Source organism: Leptidea sinapis, chromosome 41, assembly GCF_905404315.1.
Source record: "Leptidea sinapis chromosome 41, ilLepSina1.1, whole genome shotgun sequence".
Classification (NCBI taxonomy): domain Eukaryota; kingdom Metazoa; phylum Arthropoda; class Insecta; order Lepidoptera; family Pieridae; genus Leptidea; species Leptidea sinapis.
This window is the reverse complement of record NC_066305.1, coordinates 7,405,006-7,428,084: the sequence shown is the minus strand read 5'-3', so window position 1 is coordinate 7,428,084 and position 23,079 is coordinate 7,405,006. Positions and strand designations below refer to the sequence as shown.

The 23,079-nt window shown below is 36.8% G+C and overlaps 1 protein-coding gene across 1 annotated transcript in view; it reads right to left on the bottom strand.

Moving 5' to 3' along the window:
• Positions 1 to 261: 261 nt before the first annotated feature.
• Positions 262 to 23,079, bottom strand: part of LOC126976461 (Ca(2+)/calmodulin-responsive adenylate cyclase-like) — a 177,602-nt gene continuing 154,784 nt past the window's right edge. Inside the window, exons 11-21 of the mRNA XM_050824781.1 lie at positions 18,105 to 18,290; positions 17,434 to 17,712; positions 16,620 to 16,921; positions 15,491 to 15,650; positions 14,183 to 14,266; positions 11,016 to 11,162; positions 9,713 to 9,926; positions 7,704 to 8,973; positions 6,885 to 7,112; positions 5,465 to 5,543; positions 262 to 4,593 (exon numbers count right to left, since the gene is read on the bottom strand). Coding sequence (XP_050680738.1) covers positions 4,171 to 4,593; positions 5,465 to 5,543; positions 6,885 to 7,112; positions 7,704 to 8,973; positions 9,713 to 9,926; positions 11,016 to 11,162; positions 14,183 to 14,266; positions 15,491 to 15,650; positions 16,620 to 16,921; positions 17,434 to 17,712; positions 18,105 to 18,290 — 3,372 coding nt within the window. The 3' untranslated portion in view covers positions 262 to 4,170. The remainder of the gene's footprint in view (positions 4,594 to 5,464; positions 5,544 to 6,884; positions 7,113 to 7,703; positions 8,974 to 9,712; positions 9,927 to 11,015; positions 11,163 to 14,182; positions 14,267 to 15,490; positions 15,651 to 16,619; positions 16,922 to 17,433; positions 17,713 to 18,104; positions 18,291 to 23,079) is intronic.

Here is a 23,079-nt window from a genome sequence, read left to right as displayed (position 1 = left end):
TTTTTTTTGCCTCTTTGCGGAATGGTTTATTGGATGCCATATTCCCGAAACTATACGATAGGAACTCCAATTTCAAAGGTCGGCAACTATTTGCCTTTGAAATTGCTGAAGTCTATGGGGATGATTCTTTAACTTCCCATCATGCATCTCCTTCTAATATCAAATAGCCACTCAATCTTAGTCAAAATTGGGTGTTATTGTTAATTGTTTAAATTTAGAACAAGAAAATAAGAAATTTGATTAGTAAAGAAAACAGGATCATAATTTAAACCACTTTAATCATAATATAAAGAATTGTAATAATGCTTAGTTTAATTGAAATAAATAATATTACAAATCTGAAATGAAAACATTCTACAATAATATTATAAATGTTTCAATGTTACTTTACTTTTAATCGCATCGTATCATGCAACAGCTCAAAATTGACAAGAACGAAATTATTAATAGCACTATAGTAATTATCACCAATGCAAATGGCACTCGCAACTATCCTGTGGGAGGACCCATTATCAAGACATATTACTAACTGTCATATGAAAACAATTTCTCCTTTCTGGTATACAGTTTTTAGATTTTCATGACATTAATGGGTAACTGGCCCGAGTGCCGGCAGCCTAGGCGACTAAGTTTCAAATATCCACGTGAATACAATTTGGTAACTATTTAGTTAGAGAATGTTCCGATATGCACTGCGACCACTGTACAGTGTGAGGTCAATTTAGTATACTGTGAAGCCGTTCCTTTATAGCCAGTTATACTGGTTACTATTCAAAATGGAACGCAATCCCGTATACTGTCAGCCGCATTTTTTACGCAGCATTCAAATGAGTGTATTAAAGTTTTCTAGTTCATTAAAAAAACTTTTGTTGGAGTACTGTCAAATTAAAAATATTTTAATTAATATTTTAGGCACTCGAGTGGTTTTGACTGATCACGTGATCAAAGTACTGCGAGTACCTTACCTCGAAAACGCCAGTGCTCACAGTAGAATTTGGCAGCAATTTATGACGTCATATATTTCCCTAGAGTACTGCGGCACTATACTGGCAGTCCATAACGAAACGAATTTTTTACAATGATAGCCCTGTGCAGTGCTCGCAGTACATATCGGAACATACCCATAATTGTACATTAATAATGGTAAGTAAAATCAAAAAGTATACCGACATTGAAATGGTCATCTCCAAATTGTTTAATAAATACTCAATAAACCGTAACAATCTTAACAAGCAAAACTTTTTGGCACTAATAATAGTGGTATTCGTATAAACGAACTAAAAACACGAAACGTACGGCAGACATTGGCAAATAAGTGATTTAAAAATATAATATCTTCACAGCTCGCTAACTCTATGTAGTTACAACACATTAATTACGATTAACAATAATTTATATACAGAGATACTAAACTACTTAGAAGATATACACATACTTAATAGTATATACATTTTGTTTTAGATAGATTAAATAATCTACTAAATGAGCTAGCTGTTAAAGGAAAAGAAGTAAATTAAATATATGTGATAATGGATACATTGAACCACATTTACACTAATAGCATCACTGTGCGAACTGCGTATGAGTCAGTTCTTTATCAACTTAAGTACAATTTTGCACAAATATTGCGTTTGTATACAGATGAGTCGACAACGAGGAATATTTAGTCGATATTTGCTGTTCTGTACTCTATGACGTGTCAACAAAAGAAAAGCTGACATCAATGTTATAACCTATAGCAATTGTTTTGAGCAATGACGTTCTATACACATTTATGGTTAAGGACAAATAATTCGCAGTCTGATGGCGGAACGGCAAAAGTGTGCTTGAAAACTTGCTTGTGTCAAATGTCACTGTCCGAATCAAATCTGATAAATGTTTTACATTGCTGCTTATTGACTGAGAATATTTTAAACGACTGGAGTGAATGCGGAAATGTATAAGATATAGCAGTCGAAACTTCATCATAAGTATCATTTCAGCCGGAAGACGTCCACTGCTGGACAAGGCCTTCCCCAAAGATCTCCGTAACGATCGGTCCTGCGCTGCCCTCACCCAACGTGTTCCGACGATCTTGACCAGATCGTCGGTCCATCTTTTGGGGGGGGCATACCTACACTACGTCTTCCAGTACGTGGTCGCCATTCGAGGACTTTACTGCCTCAACGGCCATCTGTCCGTCGAGCTATATACCCTGCCCACTACCACTTCAGTTTCGCAACCAACTAGGATATGCCGGTGTTCTTCTACGGATCTCCTCATTTCTGATTCGATCTTGCAGGGAAACTCGAAAAACAGAATAGCCCTCTCCATTGCCATCTGAGCGACAATGAGCTTCTACATAAAGCCCATAGTTAGGGACCACGTCAGCGTTCTGTATGTCATCACTGGCAACACACACTGGTTAAAAACCTTCGTCTTCAGACACTGTGGTATTTTTGAGTCGAAGCTTATAATAGTGTTATGTGTGGCATGTTCCATATGTCGGATTTCATTTTTTACGAAGTGATTTGTCTATATGTATAGAACGTCACTAATTTTGAGTGTAAAAACTTAAAGAGTTTCTACTTTCTACCAACAGATTATAAAATATTTTTTTTTTGTGAATTTTTTATAAGTATTGGGTTAATGTTTTTATTGAACAACTATCTGAATAACGAAGTGTGTATATAAAAACTTCTAAACCATCTAGAATAATTCCCATTATCGATCGATTATTATCACAAATAAAATCTTATTTCTATACGAATGTGACACGAAATTGACACGAATATTATTATAAATTATGTATTTTGGGAATATTTATTTCGAATTTTGTCTATGAATTGATTCTAAGGATTTACAATAATTATTGCATTTTCAATAATTTCTAATTAGTTTAAGGTTTAGTTATAACATTGTAACAATACCAGATTCAATAGCTATACTAGATATCTAAAGCTCAAAAAATTTTATACGGTATAAAAATTAGGTTAGTCACGTAAATGTATAAAAATATATCACAAATATAAGAAAAATGTATGATGAGTATATATAAAATTATAAATAAATAAATGGCACCTAATACTTATATATTATGTACTGTTAGAAAGTTACGTCAAGATAAGAAAATTGTGACTAGAAACAAAAAGAAGAAGAAGCGATTCTGTAATACCTTTGATAGATCAAAGACACTTCATGTCAACATAATATTATATTATATCATGTTTGGAGTTAAAACGAAAATATAATATAATGAAAAAATCGCCCGTGGCGTACTGGTAAAATGATCGAAAATACGAAAAAAATAAATAATTATATAACAGAATATTAAATAATAGAAAAAAGGTAAATTTAAGTATACGTCACTATATTAAAATTACCAAAAAAAATGCTTTATCCCTTGCCAGTACCGAACACATTTATGAAAAAATAACAAGGAAATCATTGACAAATTTCGTTTAGTTCACAATTTTATTTATAAATCGCTAGTGAACTCACTTCCAAATTCCATTCCAAGATAGGTTTTTGAAAAGTGTAACGTGTAATAATTGAGTTGTTTTCCAGTAAATCTACAATATCTATTCCAATTCAATATATATCTATATTCCAAAGTCCCTTTTTTGGTAATTAAAATCTCGTGTCGTTTAAGTAATATCTACGGTAACATTATAACACTAATTATGTAATGAAATGCAATAATACTTACACAAACTACGTTATAAATGTGTGTTAATTGAATCGATTTAAATATAAGAGGTTTTATGAGAATTTACAGAAGGGGGCCAGCCCTTACCCTATCACACTCAAGCACAGAGGAAGGTCATTAAGTTCGGAACACCTTTATCACAAGACGAGCAACAAATAATTCTAAACGAGAGCACCTTGTTATATCAGAGATCACTGCGAACTTCTAGATGACGCGTGCACCATTCAATGGCACCACACTTACCGTACAATGTAACATTAATAGGTACATATTAACAATTTACACATACAATAGAGTTAAACAATCAGGCACATTTTCCACAGTAAGAGCTAACGAACGTAGAAACCCTACCTTCGTAAGTTAACACGTAAATAATTTTGAGTATTTTAATGCCGATTAGAGAGCTGGGATTTCCTATTCAGACTTATCATCTTTGGGATTCTGGGGAAGATTGAAACGAGTACGGTCGGAACTCATCCTCATCAAACGTCACTCTCGCCATCTGTGACGTGGGCGGGTTGCCCGAAGTTTCTAGTGATAGATTCGCTGACCGTTCGAATGTTAGCTAAGTACCTATGCGCAGGTTCGTCGGAGTCGTAGATGGCGCTGAGGGACTCGAGGGAGACGAGGGCTTCAGAGTCGAGGAGTCTGGAGGAGGCGCGGGAGGAGACGTCGTCGTCTCTGTCGAAGTAGCAGGAGTTGACGTCACTAAGAGCAGCCTCGGCGTCCGTGAGCCCCGCCTCGTTCAACATGGAGACGTTCTCCAGCGCGGGGTCGTCGGTGGTGTAGCCCGTGCTCTCCGGCTGACAGCAGTCCCCTTCACCTTCACCCTCGGAGCACGATGAGCTCCACTCCGATTGACTCTCGCCGTACAGACCCATTTCTCTATGGTTGGAAGTGGGTATCTGTGAAAAGTAACCATTATTACGGCACCGTTCTTTAACTCATTTTAATTATTATTAAATTTATATTTATTAAGTAGGTATATAAATAACAACTCAAGACGAATTTTCAGCTTTGCCGCCAATTTTTTTTATCATCTGTGCCGACAGGCAAACGCAAAGAGATTATGGTATGCCAAGAATGAAAAAGATCCGATCAAAGAGTATTGAATAACCCCAGCACGCCGTTTCATACAACATTGCAGGAGCGTTGTAATGTTCCAAATTCAAAAAACACTACTGCAATGCATTTGATTTTCTTTGTCCGAAAATTCGATACTTCGCGTGTTCTTTTATCGAAAAAAATGAAAATATTTCCATGCATGTTTGAGAAAAGTATTTATACACACACTTAAAGAACAAATTTCTCAAGAATAATAAGATCTTATTTTTTTTGGAATTGCTGTACTTTAGAGACTACCAAGCGGATAGGTAAAATACAGAATTAAGGCACCTCAAAACTATTAAAAATTAAAACAAACGAATGTGGTCGGACAACCCCGTCAAGAACGAAGTGTTTCACGCCTTTTCTTAAACTCCTAGCGTTATTTACTACAGGTAATTTGTTTGTTTCTATGCTTATTAATTATCAATTTTCGTGACTTATGAAAATTTCTACTATTATCTTTGCTACTGTTTGTTTGATATCGCTGTCCAAAAAGACTTCAAAATTTATTACTTGACCAATTAAGCTGTATAACTACCGTATTCGTTGAAATAGTATTATATATTGATATATATTTACAAACTAAATTCTACATTTTCAGACTAATTATAAATATAACATACTTTTTAATATAAAATTTTTATACACATGTATAAAACTCGTACATACCCGGTTCTGGAATCTATCTGTAGCATCCTTCTCCTGTTTGTCTTTGGTATTAATAATCTCGTTCCTTATCGGTTTTGGACTGTCAAAAAAAAGGAAAAATTAATCGACAGAAAATTAATACTTTTTAAATTTCCATTAAATTATTAATTAAATTTGAATATGCCGCAGAGAAACCATGAAAATACATTTTATTGATAAAATTCCTAAGTTAAAGACATGGAAGGTACAATAACAACTCTGTGACACCCTACTTTTGATCTATTGGAACGTATCTGACATCTGAGTGACAGCTGTCAAATGGTGATAACACAACTGCCACATCCTTTTACACAGATACTTATGGTTTGCACTTTCGCTTCCTTAACATTGCTATTTTGAAATATTCATGTTAAATAAAAATAAATAATTTTCACAGTAATGTGCACAGCTGCACCCTTCCTTATATGGAAACATCATTAACGTACAATAAACTACTAGATTCACAATACGCTCAAAAATTGTCTGAAGCAAAACTCTGCCTACGCTTCTATTATGCAGAGTTTTCGTTCAATTGTGTTTCGACCGCGCTTTGAATAAAAATACCACGCAAGTGTTCAGTGAAAAGCTACATACATAATTACATTTCAATTGCTTAAACAAAATGTTCTTGCTTTGTGTTCGCATCCACGTGCGGGGTTCTAGCGCTAATGATCGTATAGGAACAATCGAATCTGTATAAGTTACTGTATACGTATACAAAACGCCGCTCGGACAAGTTTTGACGACCTTTTAATAGGCGATTGGAAGTCTAGTTGTTTATGGTACGTCAATTAAACCCTTGATTATTCTGCCTTAGAAGTTAGATTAAGTCTCCATTTTTGTAATCTCCCTGCGATATATAAAACCGAATTTTGAGTATGTATTATCTCTAACAAATAATGCCAGTATGTCGGTAATGTTCAAACAGCTATTGGGTAAGTATATCAGATATTTATGACTAATGACTTAATGCCCGCATTTAACCGCAATGTAGTGTTTCGTGGTGCGTTACGGCACCTATTTGCATCAGTATAATCTTAGAAAATTTATTCGTCTAGACAGACACCTGTGTGACAAAAACTTCGATAAAAGTTGAGGTTGACAGTTAACCTATATTTTAAGCAATGCACGCTCACTAACACGTAGCTGTCATGCACACTAAAGAAATACCATGCCTGTTTTTATGCGCTTTAGCTAGCCTTATATTTTATCTCAGAGCATAATATAGTCAAATAAGAATTGGTGTCCTGATGATTCTGTATCGAGTGACAGAACGAAGAGGTGGCCCACTTTAAAGTGACATCATTTGGTGATCATTTGATTTGAGTCGTAACACATCACAAAACGAATTTATTATCGCTCCTAATAAACCACACTTTATAACTATATGTAAGGATCTTACTTAGTGCTCTGCTTAGAGTGCGTCGGCGAGGGTAGATCAACCACGACGTCGGTGGGCAGGACTCCCGGGAAGTCAGTCCTGGGAGAGGGCACCGCGGGGACCGCTGCGGGGGCGGTGGGGGAGGGCTCGGCCCTGGCCAGCTGCGTGATGGCGGCCAGCCCCACCGCGTGGAGCGGGCTGCTGTTGTTATTACTGGCTCGAACTGCTTCCACGCACGCGTTAGCCGCCCTATTCGAAACAAGGAATTATGTTTTGGGAAATATTGACGATAATAGCCTGGTGAAACTTATGGTTGCTCCTGCACTGCTTGTTACTGGTTACTGGACAAACCAGACATTGTAAGCTCTGCCTTTTTTGTGAAGTTTAAAATGTTATGTAGGTAAGTTTTATATAGAATACGAGTAAATATTTAAAAAAAAATAAGCTTTAATTTATTTACAATGTGTGTATCTACTATACTTTAATTTACCCAAACTCAAGTGGAAACTTTTCAGTATTTGTTATAATATTATAATATTAACATATTGATTTAAAAAAAAATAGGCAATGAGTTTCTTACAACTTCTTTTCATTGAAGTTAAACGTTTCCGAGGTGGTAATAAATAAGTTTGACATTCATAAAATAAGTGTCAGTACTGGCATATGATCTACGTCAAGTTGCATCACAAGATAACGTACCGTACAGCGATATGATCACATCACACTGTACGTCCACCTAAGATTCGATGAGGCTCTCTAGATCCTCCCTTCTCATTAGACACTATAAATGTGGCTTGCTGACCAAAAGACTTAGCTTAAGCTATTAAAAAAAATATTTACCTTAAATCAAGCTTTAAATCCTTCCGTTCAGCCTTTGGTGAGGAACCCTTCACAAGCTTATCATCCAGCAGTCTCTTTATTTCTCTTTCAAACGGTGGAACGCAAGCCACGTCCATCGGACTGCGCTTCGTAAAAACCTCTCTTATGTCATGATTCAAGTGCTTCAAATTATTCGGACGACTACCTGAACTAGAGAATGAACTTGTCCTGTGAGTGAACCTATGGGACACATCTTTTTTATCAGTTTGACTTGAGCCATCCCGTTTAACAGACGTCTGAAGCATGTTTAAAATACTCCTCTGTAGTTTTTCCTCGTCTTTCTGCAAGTCAATATTTCCATCTACAAGTTTGTCTTCTAGAGAAGGTTTCTTGTTCAGTCTGTATTTAACATACAAATCTTGAATGATATTTGGTGAATGTTTCCGATTCTGCGGATAGTCGTATCCAGGGTTGGGATTAATATCTATTTGTTGGGGTCTGTTCTGCCACTTGTTAGCACGAGGCGGGGAAGGCGATGCGTCTGTCGTTCTGGAGTAGCTTTCATCTGAAGAACTGAGACTGGGGGACCGAGTTATGGAGCTCAGTTCGTCGGCTGAAGAATGTACGCGAGGACTTCTCGCTAAAGGTAAGCTCTCACTGGACCGTGGTCGCGGCAACCGCGCTGGAGCTCTCCGTTTATGGGCGATTGCTTGTCGCGTTTCCTGCGGTCTAGGCCACGGTGGGACAAAAGCTCTCGGCGGTGGCCATCTTGGATTTGCGTTGATTCCGTGGGGCGGGGGAGGAGGGGGAACATCTTCATCTTTGTTTCTTCGGCCTTTACTTCCCTTTCCGTTCTGGTTAGGTTGAGGGAGGAGGGGTTCGTTCTCCCCAGCGACGGATGATTCCCGAAGCGGTGGTAGGCGTGACGGTTGTATGGCTCGTCTGGTCGAATTTTGCAGCATAGCTAAAGGTGTCGCCACGCCACCGTAAGCTGTTGGTGGATTTTGAGGTTGACTGTTGGTTGTGTGGTGAGTCGAGTTGTTGGTCGGCCCCCGGTCGGTTAAGAAATATGTCGTCATCTCACCCTTACCCTTAACCTTGACTTTACCGCGACAAACAAACTGGTACGCCATATCTTTCAATATTTGGTATACCTCCTCGGTGACCTGTGTGTGGTTTGGAAGGCCAGTGGAGTCCATGCGGGAAGCGACATTAACCGTGTTTCCCCAAATATCGTATTGTGGTTTTCTGGCGCCAATCACGCCCGCTACTACAGGGCCAACATTTATACCTGCCATATAAAACATCGTTAAAATAAATGAAAGAAAAGAAAGAATTTGCTGTTATATTTTATTTTTACTCACACGATCTAATGGATCAATGGTAGAAATACAACTGGTACCTACTGTAGATGAAAAATTATTTACTGAATGAATATTATTTAAAATTCTTTGACATTGATGAAAAGATGATAGTAGGCAGAAAGGTTTCATTGATTTAAATATTTAGTAGCTTATTTACAATATATATATTTACTTTCTGTAGTATTTTTCGACATTACATTTAACGATGTAAAATGCCACGTGAACAAAAAATGTGCCTCAATCACAACAATGTACGTCACTCAATGACGTTCTACATCTATATTAGGACATATCATTCACAGTCTGATAGCGGGACGCCAAAAGTGTGCTTAAAAACAATGTAAGCACACTTTTCTCCTTAGTCGTCCTTACTTGTCAACTGTCACTGTCCGAATCGGGTTCAAATTCAACATACGAACCAAAACTAAATAAATGTTTTACATTGCTGCTTATTGACCAAAAATATTTAAAGCAACTGGAGTAAATGCGGCAATGTATTATAGATATGGCAGTCGAAGCTTATTATGACGTAATTTGTGGCAAGTTCCATATTTCAACTTTGTTTTTATACGACGTGATTCATCTATATGTGTAGAACGTCATTGACCCCACTAAAAATATTTTTAGAGGTTATAAATTTATACTTATAATATAGATGAAACTTACCAACACGAAGCATAAAGTTGTTATACGAATTATCATTAATATCTCTCAGCTTGTCCCTCATTGCAAATACAAATTCTACGAGGGTTGCCATATGCTTCTGTGTGCTTGGTTCGTCTGCCATTTTCTTGTCGGGTATCAGCCCTACCGCCGCCATGTACGTTGATCCCACTGTTTTTATTTTGTCTATTGCACTGAATCTCTCTTCGCCCAATAACTAAAAATATATATGTTTTAATTAGCTACATATTAATTAGTGAGCTATTGACAAGCCCGTTCATTGGTCATCGTACGAGCTTATAAGAGCCTAAAATTAGGGCTAATTAAATTGTAATTAACGCAAGTTAAAAGTACAGAAAGGTCAAAAAGATACCGATATTTTTTTAATATGCTTTGGCATGTTGGCCTACACTATACTATATAGTAAACTATATAGTACTTTACAATTGAAGTATTTTACTTAAGCGAAGTTCTTTTAGGGTTTATAGTGGGAGGCTCCTTTGCACATTATGCCGGCTAGATTATGGGTACCACAATGGCGTCTATTTATGTCGTGAAGAGGTTTCGGTCTGAAGGGCGCCGTAGCTAGTTTAATTACTGGGCAAATGAGACAACATCCTATGTCTCAAGTTGACGAGCGCAATAATTGTAGTGCCGCTCAGAATTTTCAAGAGGTTTTCAAGAATCCTGAGCGGCATTGCATTGTAATGGGTTGGGTGTATCAATTACCATCAGCTGAACGTCCTGCTCGTCTCGTCCCTTTTTTTCATAAAAAAAAATTTTCGTCACGATATATTTATTTGTATATGTGGACGCTTACAATCAAAGATCCCTTCACAGTGGGATTGTTAAGCAAATTTCTGTAGCTGTTTTATATTATTATTATTCCCATACATCCGAAAGATGATTCAACGGATCAACGACGATTTGGTCGCCCTCCATGTTTTACATATTAAGCTTACTTACAATATGACCGCAAATTTAATCGAGGTGACGAAAAATATTAGTATACACTTAACGAAAAAGCGTTACGCACATACTTACAATATACTAGCGTATAGTAACAAAGTGTGCGAGAGCGAAGATATCACTTACGGAGATACAGAGATAGAAAAGGAAAACAAATATATTGTCACTTTAAACGATTTTGACTGACAAGTCGAAGTCAGCCACGCTTGGAAGTGGCTTCGTATTCTGAATACTAAGCCACGCTAGTATATTCAAAGGCTATGGTGTTACGTTAATTCTAAAGGATAATTTAGGACGTAACAATAATATTTTATATTATCACAAAAGTAGAACACACCTCATCAAAATCGGCGATGATCTCATTCAGGAGCCGCAAACACTCCATCCCCTGGTTGTTCCCGTCCAACTCCATGTAGAACTCGTGGTAGTTGGTGATGGAGGCGAAGACGACGCCCACCCGATGGTACGACTGGTGGTAGAGGTCCTGCCAACCGCGCTTCTTGAGTCAGCGAGTGCGTGAAGAAAGCCGTGCGAATAAGGGCCAATGACAGATAACCGCTGCGAATCGCTTCGATACGTACACCCAACGATAAACTTACAATGAGCCACAAAACATAATTGAAGAGTGAGACGCTCTTCAATTATTTATATGATGACCATACATTAAATTACAGGTCGAAATAACGCGACGCATAATGAAATACTAAATTGTAGAATTTCGTGTAAATTATGGAATAGATTAAGATTAAAAAGAAGATTAAAATACAATTAAATTGACTGCACAACGTAGAGTGGATGACGGTTAAATAAATCCTCGAGGAACAGAAAAAATATAGAGAGCTACAGTAGATGTGAGATGAAATTAAATAAATCTTCGAGGAAAGGAGAAGCTATAAACAGAACTACAAAAGATGTGGGTTGTTATTAAATAAATTAATTATTATTTATTTATTATAAATTGATTTATTTTAAGAGACTCGCTTGATCCTGTAGAAAAACTGTATAAACCGTTTTACAGGACTTTGTATTATTTTAAGAAGAAACTGTATGTTTATATTAAATAAATAAAAATAAATAAATCATCGAGGAACAGAAAAGACATAGAGAGCTTCAATAGATGTGGGTTGAAATTAAATAAATCTTCGAGGAAAGGAGAAGCTATATACAGAATTACAGAAGATGTAGGTTGTAATTAAATTAATCCTCGAGGAACAGAAAAGACTTAGAGAGCTACTATAGATTTGGGTTGAAATTAAATAAATCTTCGAGGAAAGGAGTGCCGATATACAGAACTACAGGAGATGTAGGTTGAAATTAAATAAATCATCGAGGAACAGAAAAGACATAGAGAGCTACAGTAGATATGGATTGAAATTAAATAAATCTTCGAGGAAAGGAGAAGCGATATATATAACTACAGTAGATATGGGTTGTAATTAAATAAATCTTCGAGGAACAGAAAAGACATAGAGAGCTACAGTAGATATGGGTTGAAATTAAATAAATCTTCGAGGAAAGGATAAGCGATATATATAACTACAGTAGATATGGGTTGAAATTAAATAAATCTTCGAGGAAAGGAGTACCGATATACATAACTACAGTAGATATGGATTGTAATTTAATAAATCCTCGAGGAAAGGAGAAGCCATATACAGAACTATAGTAGATGTGGGTTGAAATTAAATAAATACTAGAGGAACAGAGAAAACACAGAGTGAGCTATAATAGATGTGGGATGAATTTAAAAAAATACTTGAGGAACAGGGAAAACATTGAGAGAACTTCAGTAGATGTGGGTTGAAATTAAATCAACCACCAAGGTAACGGGAGCCATAGCAACGGAGATGGAGCACAATGAGTTCTACCCTTGAAATGAAGGTAATAAATAATACATCATTAATAAATAATTGTGTTAAACAATTTAGATAAACGCACTTGGATACAGGTGATACAAATTGTTACGTTAACCCGTTTTTTCTTTGTTCATTTATTCAAGGCTACTACTGGGAGTCTCACGTTAGCTTGCATACATACTCTTGTAACACTAGAGTAATCACAGGTATATATATATTATTTCATAAACACATAATTATATGGCGACCAAGGATCGAATTTAAGGGCCATGTGGCACTAATGTCGGAGCCAGGTAGTTGATCTCACTAAACCCTAGATTTAATTAATGACATGTACTTTCTGTCAATATATTTTACGGGTTAATGTTTGTCGTTGGGTTTTATCGGAGACGTTTTGATTTCCCGCGTTTATGCACACATAAATTACTTTTCAAGCGTTAAAAAGCATAACTGAAATCAAAACGTACCCGAATTATTGCACACGTCAGCGATTTGCAGACTCAAATAAAAATCTACTTTATTCTGTAAGTGTGAGAACTAGTATCGTTTGAATTATGAATGTATAACTGTAATGTTTTAAGACTGTCACTCGACCCGTTCGTGAAAATAGCAGCACGTCACGTAAAGCTGAATGTATGCAGGTGCAGTCGACCAATCAGAAGCGAGTGTTATGATGTTAGTGCAACAAGCCACCAATAACAAATGAGTATTATGAGAATGAGTGTTGATGTGATTGAATAATGGAAAAGTGAATTAAAGTATATAGTTATGAACTAGCGCTAATGTTAATTTGCCTAGTAAATACTTTTAATATTACACCTTCTCGTAAAGTGTCATCGCATTAAAGCAAATACTTGAATGGAGGTGCGATATTTATTTCGTATAAAATTGTGGGCGATTGTTTGAAAATCCATTTCAAACGTGTTCTTCGTTTGATTTTTTATTCGGGTATAGAATATTTTGACAGATTTCAATTTTGGCCATTTACCATTTACATACAAAATATATATTTGACTTAAAGGCTGTAAAATATTTGCTCAAGTTAAAATAATGTTTGAATTTTCATCGTAGATGTAGCAAATCACTATGTGTTACTTGGCGTGTGTAATTCGATGGCGAAAATGTATTTAATAGCGCACAATATATTAAAACCTAATTAAATTACTAGCCATTCACTTCGCGTTTGTCTTTACATCTCCTGCTGCATATGCGAAATCATTAGTCAACGCTGCGGATGACATTGCTGTCATTGGTCAACGCTACAAACAGCAATGCTGTCATTGGTCAATGCTACAAACGGCAATGCTGTCATTGGTCATAGCTACGGACGGCATTGCTGTTATTCGGCAACGCTACGAACGGCAATGCTGTCATTGATCATCGCTAAGCACAACAATGCCGTTATTCGTCAACGCTATGGACGGCAATGCTATTTTTGGTCAACGCTACGGACAGCAATGCTGTCATTATTCAACGCTACCAACGGCAATGTTATCATTGGTCAACGCAATTAGTGGTGATATCTGTGACGTCGTTTGACCATGGCCATCTCGGACTGAAAGGCTAGTAAATATTACGAATAAGCAAAAGCGCAATATTGTAACAAACGAATGATGATGATGGCATGATAGCTTGCTTCACATATTACCATGTTGGTTCTGAACTGGTTGTCCAAAAAGTGCGTAGCCACGTGCGCAGGCAGCAGGTTAAATAAGATCCTTCTGTTTGACGCCTGAAAATAATAATTAGTCAGAATTTATATTATAGAATAAATGTTATGAACACTACAATATATATAATATGTATACAAATAAACAAGCGACAGCACGCGATATCACCGCAAGCTAACATATCTAATAGATTTTGAAACTGCCGCCGGGAACATTAGCGGCCGTACCTATCTATCCTTAGTTTAACTTACTAGTGGTAGAAAATTCTATCCTTTTACGCTTACTTACATTTCAATAACCTATCGACAGATAGTATTGAACTTTAACTGTATTGGACTTAACTATGGATAGATAAGATATTGTAATTAAACGGTGATAGCAATATAACCGTAACTAGAGATACGTTATTGAAAATGGCCGTAGATCTGCAATGATACACAAGTTCTACAGATCTGCGCAAATCAGTTTAAACAGATTAATCGATACGTATGAATCGTTGCAGATCGAATGTTCACGGCGGCAGTTTCATAAATATGCCTATACAATACAATGAACTTTTAAAAATATACAAATTACTTTCACTAAGCCGAAGACGTCACTTGATAGACTGTGTCGCCTTAAGAAATATATGTGTGTATGAACTAACTTGTCTCGAACTTATGCCATTCAATGTTTCTGCCAGGTCTTTACGCTCGCACAGAACTTTCAACCTACCGACTCCTAGGACCAATATTGGGTTTCGCGCGCCTCTTCACAGAATGTGTTCTTCTTAGGATTCTCACACTCATGTCGACCTGTTTTCGCACTCCTCTACTGCATCATTTAAGAACAACTTAAAACAAAAATTATAGTCCTTACCTTAAGCCTTGTACGTGTGATTTACCTATATAATATTATGTATTCGCCTATATATTCTATCGTCTAGTTATCTTAACGTTCTGTTATCATGTCTGTATAATTGTATGCTTTTGTGTTCTCAGTGAAAATATTCTAGGATATATCCAATATTGTAATTTTTATATTTTTATTTAACTTCATTTTTTGCTATTGTGATGTATCTGTTTATTTTCTTAGTAAATTCTCTTATATTCTCTTCTTAATATATTTTTGATAATGTTCTATATGTTCATAAGCGCCCGTTCTTCTCAGGTCTGAGGCAGTCTAATTTGAATGGGTGCTAGTTTTAGACGTTCAATAAGCGATTTAGAAACCTATTTTGAATAAAAATATTTGAATTCGAAATAAATAAATAGATAAGTTGGTATACGAGGTAGCTATGTGGTTACCTGGAGCGCGTCCATGTCTCGCTTCTCGTCGCGGGCCTGCACCTGCCACAGGAAGTCAAGTCGCGCCGTCCACTCGGTCTGGCGCGCGTGTAGCAACACGGCGAGAGCAAGCGCGACAGTCCACGCAGACGACACGTACGCAGACCCGACCGCCCCCGGACTGTCACACAACCATAAAACAAAATCAAAATGAAACACTTTGAAGTTTTACTTTTTTGGCGTGTTAGGGAAAAATTATCAGAGTGAATTTTTACGATGCGCGCGTACACCGTCATGTAAATTCGACAGTTAGTTGGTTAACTAGACCATTTGTATCACACTTCAACTAGCAAGCCTCTTGTAACTCAAGTGTCTACTGAACCACAACCAATGGACGAGAATTAAATAAATTTCAATATAAATAAATAAAATAATAAAAAATAAGTTTTAAGAAACAACGGTCTTATTTTTTACTTTACACTATAAGTGCTCAGGTATTTATTTTCACGGACTAAGTCGCGGGTACTAGCTAGTACATCATGTCATGTTTTCAAGCTAAATTTGTAAACAAAATTTATGAACGATGCTAGACTCAAACCCGCGACCTCTCGCATTCCATGCGAGCGCTCTTCCACTGAGCTGACCGTTCGAGTGTCGTATCGTTCATGAAACTTGAAATGTCTTGTTCAACTCTCAGGTTGTGGCTTCATCTACAGGATCTATCTACTTTACAGTTGATAATCTGCTGAACCCCAATATTTGCATAATAGGAAATGAACTTGAGATGTCGCTCTTTTAAATCTAAACAATTTGTTATTTTTTAAAGTGATAACCCTCACTTCTGGTATTAATTAACAAATTAAATTTGTAAACATAATTTCTGAACGATGCGGGATTCGAACGGCCTCTCGCGGAAGTGGAAAATCTCTAGTGGAAGAGGGCTCGCACAAAACGATAAAAAAAATTAACGAACGAGAAAATAAAATAAAAAATAACAAATTGTTTATATTTAAATTATTTTTAAACAGATAATATCAGTTTTTCACGAATCAGAGTTTGTCACGAGCCCTATCCCTTATCACGACGATTTTGATGACACAAAATTGATACAAATATTCATGAAAATACTTAACATTAAGAAAATACTTACTCGGTCATATAATCGTAGCAATCGAACAGGTATTTGTGATAGATCAGTATAACAGTGACGTAGCCTGTCGTCATCACGGCCAACAGAATGCCCTTCACTAATATCGGCAGCCGTAGGAATACTGCTACAGTCAGCATACTGAGGCAACATCCCAACGTGATGTACAGCGGGACGGGGCACACGCGGTGGTCGTTGCTGCTCCATAGTGTCGACACTACGTCACCGCTCGCATGTTTAATGTCGTCTATTGTTGTCATATTTTCTGTCAAGTTTCGACATACGTAGACATCTCTACATGTGACCTGAAATGAAAAATTTCATTCTCTAAGTTGTGGTGTATCTTCCACATAAGCCACGGTAAGAAGTCTAGAATATAATTAAAAATTTAATATTATAATCGGCTCGAAGGACCAAAATATAGCTTATATCCGAGTTCAAGTAGCAAAAATACAGCAATATTATTTATGTCTTACTGTCCTTATTCTTGTGTATTTCGCCTCTGTATAAAAATTTTCAATAAGTATTCTTTTATAATGTGACTTTCCATCGACCTAGATTCACAACCATTGTTTTTTTTAATGTTTCATAACTCTTATGAGCTTCTTATGAGGAAAGTAAGAAAGATGGGCAGTTGCAGGCCTTAAGGTCGGGAGTTCAAGGGAGTTTGATGAAACTGTTAAGGTGAAATAATAAAGAAATATTATCAAATACCTTGAAAATTTATTGTAATACTAACTCTCACCTTTATTGTAAAACCAAACTTATAGTTATAAATTCGAAAGGAAAAGAGATTTAAAGTACGGTCAAATCATACCACATTAACTTGTCCGACAGCATATCCAAGAACGATAGTGAACGTCGTGATGGCATTCCTCAAACCAAAGGGTCTTGACACATCACACGGGATAAGTCTCAGTCGAGCCGCTAGTGTCAGGGCCAGGACAGCTGCCGACCACACGAAGGCCGTCACGAACAGTATCAGCAGGATCATGGTGCGGGGCAGTATAGCAGCTTGGAGAGCACCCGCGGCGGCTAGAGCGGCCAATGCAGCACTGAGCGAGCCTGCCCATCCACCATCCGTTGAGGCTCGATACTGAAACACAACGTTTAATATAATTGGCAAACAAGGAGTGTTCCGAAGAGCTGTTTGACCTGATTCTTGCCGCCGAATTTCACCTTAGCACGACACGCCACAAATTAGATGTGTTGCATTCGTTACAGTGCAGTTATCCAGGAACTTTCTTCCACGTACACCTAAGCTGTGGAATGAGCTTCCTTGTGCGGTGTTTCTGCGACGATACGATACTCGTCCCTTAGTTTCATAAATAAATAAATAAAAAGGATGGATTTTATGAGTAGGGTTTCGCATGACCAAATCAAAACTATCTATGAACATTAAATACTAGATAATTGTCTATTAATAATTTGTATAACGATATTGTTAATAATACAGTCTCTATGTTTATAAGTGAGTCTTCGAATTACCTGTGCTTCTTTATCGGTGTCTTTAAAGCAGAGGGTCAGAAGATGCACGTGCGTGGACTTCTCCCGATGCACGGAGCGAGCGTCGATCGCCTGCGCCAGGTACTTGTTGACCCGGTTGGTAGGCTGGTGGTATACAGACGAGTGACGCTTTTTCAACGGTCGCTTAAACTTCTCCGTCACTTTATTCTGCACAAACAAACACCAGATTCAAATACTTGAATGAACTGGTTTTAGCCGGCTTAGTTTTCCTGGGTGTGGTCGGGGACACAGTTCGGGGTACACATAGGGTCCCATGCTTACTCCATTCATGCTCCATCCAAATATCGACTGACCTTTGAAATATCCCAAAAAATCCAGCAGCATTTAGTATTAGAATTGCGATAAGAGTAAACAAATAAAATTGAAATTGCTTCAGAAATATACATGTTGAAACATCAAGTGTTCACAGAATTGAAGTTGAAAATATAAAAAACAAAAGTATATTTATATTTATAAAAACAAAATTAATAAAAGCTTTATTTAATCATGCGATCGACATGCCATGCCGTGCTAGTGCGGGCCAGTCAGGGCAGCGAGTGAAACACAGTTTTGTGCGTTCGAATTTATTATGAAAACAATAAAATATCGTATACAATAACAAGTTTGAAAGATCAAACCGCAAGAAAGTGATAGAGGACGATTTCGCGGCATGTGCGAGATCGTACGAGAGGAGAGGTCCTAGACAAGAGAAATGTGACCCGGAGTTAGGAGACAATGATCACAAGTACAACACCGTCTGCGCTTACTGTTTCATCGGGTGTTTGTAGTGAAACTAATGTCCAGGGTCGGAATATCTGAAAACAACGATCATATGACTCATTTTAGTTGCTGGCAATTCTACGTCAAATTACTTATAACGGCGTTTAAAAACACGGAATAGTTAAAACAAGTCAAAGTGACACACAGCTATCGCGCGTGTGGCACAATTATGCGGAGGACCGCAACATTAGCTCAGTCGCGATTAGCTACTTTCTGTGACATGACGTATCTATAATAATGACAAATATATCAACCATTATTGCTATAATTAAAAAAATAGATAACATTTGCATGCGAATATGACATTTATATCAAACATGTTAGCATGCTTGGAGTAATTTGGTTACAGCGTTATCTTTGGATTGTAAAAGTCGAAAACGATCTTTATACATGTCGCAGGTATATTGTTAAAGCCGTGATATTACAATTTCACTAGTGATATTATAGTAAAACGGTAGATTGTCAATCGACTTCATTTCTTACAGTTTAACGGACTAGTTTTAGTGACATTAGTTAAATTACTGGACAAATGAAACATAACATCTTATGTCTCAAGGTGACGAGCGCAATTGTACTGCCTAGAATTTTTGGGCTTTCCTGCCAAGAATCCGGAGCGGCACTGCATTGTAATGGGCAGGGCGTATCAATTACCATCAGCTGAACGTCCTGTTTGTCTCGTCCCGTATTTTCATAAAAAAAAGTATCTGTTCGGGAAAATAGCAGCCGGTAATTGATTCTACAAAGTGGCTGTGTGAGGCGAGAAATTTCTTGCAAAACGTGCGCTTGTTGAATGGCAGACGTCAACGTGCGGGTGGAATTTACCATTTTAAGTTAATGTGCGGTCGTGGAATTCGGTTGCTTCAACCCGGACAAGTCTTCTTAGCACGCTCCATGATAAAAACGGTAGAAGATGCAAATAAAACCAACATCTCTAAGCAACGCCAAAGAATCATGCCGATCGGAGATGATTTGATCGTCGATGATTCTAGCTGCTCTTTGTTGTATGCGGTCAAATGGAAGAATACTGAAGAGCCCCCGCCTAGAGGTGAGAATAGTACTCCATGTGAGGCCGAATTTGCCTCTTATAGTTTACAGGCGGTGGATTTTAGTAATGTACCTACTGTCTCACCTTACTGAGCACAACAAACTTTTCAGAAGCCAATTTTGCCTTCTCTTCCAAGTTACCACGGAATTGAACGTCGCTCGATATATCGACGCAGAGTATACCGATAGAGGCTATGGCAGTTAGAGAAGTGATATGTGTTCTTCACTCCACTGCATTGATAATAAGGCTTAATTTTGAATAACAATGAAAAAGCCATTAATATCATTTTTTTGTGTACTGCAAATAAATACATTTTTATTATGTGAGTTGTGGTGACAATGGTTCTAATCCTCAGAAAGATTAAGTGGACTTGTTTTAACTATTCAGTGGTTTAATAGTGTGGCAACATGTTTGGATAAAAGCTTTTCGTACCAGCAACTCAAATGTGAAAGATTGTGGTGGCGATATGTGGATATGATCAACTTGTGCGTTTTGTGTGACAGAATTTTGAATTTTTAATCGTATATCCAATTAGCGCTATTTTAATTTTAAAATAAGCGTAAAATTTAAAATAAGCGACACACGTTATCAAAAAACCACTCATAAATAAAACTACAACAGTCTCAAATAAAACGATTTCTGTTTATATATTATTTTACAAATAGTCGTTAAGTGAAGAGCAAAATATAAAACCATAAAACCGTATGCACATAATAGAAATTAGAAGATATAGTATGTGTTTACGATTTGGCATTGTGTCGTAGTCATTTGAGCAAATCAGCCTCTTAGATACTTGTCTAGCTATTAAAAATGCTGTAATTTTAAAGTACACCATAAGGGCCATATTTCACCGGGACACCATGGTGGCGCAACCAGTCGCGCGACTGTGGTGTCCGTAAGCTACCAAACTAGACACCATATAGACGCCAGAGTCGTCATACCACACTGAGACAGACAGTATCAAAATGTACCTCGAAGAGATAGCTATACTGCTCTATGTAAGTAGGAAATAAAGTATAACAGGAAAAAGAAACTGTGGTGGGTTCATCCTTGCTTAGACATAGCGTTTAATATTTTAATCTCTATCGGAATAATCTGATGAGGAATTATCGTAAATTGTTGATCTACTTCGAATTTGGATAATAAACCTAACTGTATCGAAATTATCCATCGTATTCAATTAACTAACGCAATTAAAAAACAAAACTCAACAGTGCCTACGTATTGCATGCAATGAGATGGGAGCGTCACTGGCGGCCGAGTGAATGTAACACCATAATATATACTACCTACTCTATAGTAACTAGTGGTGGCGCAACCAGTAACATTCTTTGCACGTGTCTGAACTGGTCGCACCACCAAATTGGTTGCTTAACCAAATGGACACCAGATGAGTAACTTTGTATAGAGTTGTTTATATTTTAATGGTTGCTCCGCCATGGTGACTCGGTGAAATATAGCCCTAAGAAAAGCATTTATATGTAATATCTCATGTCAGGTTTTGAATACTTTATTTTGTGGGTATAGAGTATAGACTATAGAATGACACTCAAGCTTTCGTCTGATGTAGCTCGATAAGTCAGAGCAAAGTTTAACAGGTTTGTATATAATTAGGTTGGGTAAATAGTCTTTTAGCATTTAGTGTGTATTTATAAATTTGTAATAAAATCTATTTTATTTGTATCTGGCTGGTTTTAATAACAATGAGAAGGTAACATTTTAAAACAGAAATACTTAAATTTACATTTTCTTTGATTAACGCGAGTGTTTAAATTAAATACTTTTTAAATGAGTAAAACGCGTATACTTGTAACTGTATTCTTTACATAAACTGATTGCAAAGTCCTCCTGAAAACCTGCTTCTGCAAAGGTTGATCTCTCACCCGATGAAGTAAATACCTATGGACATCTGCAATTCTAAAGGACTTGTTTTACGAAATTTTGTATTAAGGTCTCTAGATTTTATTGTGATTTCAATCTAAAAGGCTGATTTAATCAATACAATCACGATTTATTTGAATGTAGCGCTTACTGTGTGTTCAGCCGCAATCTATTAGTTTATCAAATTATAGGCGACAAGTGCAACCGTGTAGAGCAACCAAAACTTCTCGATATATTAAAAATCTGCAGGCAGTCGAGCTTTATGGCGTAAACACATGATCGTATTTGGTACGGCCGGACCATGGGGCGGTCCGGTGGGCGCCTCGCACCAATTAGTACGGCGTCGTACTCGGTACCCGAAGTGACCTACAAACCTACAGGTCCCGGGTTCGAATCCGGGTAGGTGCAATCATTTATATAATTAATATGATTGTTTGTTTCCGAGTCATGGATGTTGATATATGTATGTTTAAGTAAGTATATAGAATTAAATATATCATTGTCAAGATAATATGTGTTAGAGTGTACCAATATTATTATTTTTATTATTATATATTATATTATAATAATAATTTTGTGCGATGAAATATGACATACCATCGAATATTGTCCGCTACTACGTCAGGAGGTCTACTCGCAAAATCGACAACGATAAGATAATACTCCCAATATATCGCATCTACCCTACTCTAACAAATGATCGCATTCCATATCGTTTATCGTAACAATATATTTTGATAGAGACTAATATTTTGATTTTTTTACGATGTTAAGAGTGAATTATTAAGCGTAAACCTTGAAAAACTAAATATTATCTGTGCTATGTCGCTGAAAAGTGTCAAAAGTCAAATAATAGTTCAGGCGTTAAGGACCATGCCAGAATCTGTATCACCAATTTGGTATCATTACACAAAATGTAAATACTCAAAAATTAGGTAATGAATATAATATGACCATTTAAAATTGAATAAGTAATACAAAACTTGCGGATAATAAAATGTAAAAAAAGTAACTCAACCCTTCTCGTCGACTTCCTATCTCTCAGGCGGCCATTTGCATTATTCTCTACGGAAAAACGATCAACAAAATGACTGAAATTACTTGGTAGTAAAAAAATCCTGTTGAATAGTAAACCACATACTTATATATATATTTTAATAATATTTATTAAGTATGTATATTGTATGGCAAATATATCTATACAACTTGAAACCATAATAGCAACGATAGCCTAGAAGGTGTCGTTGAGAT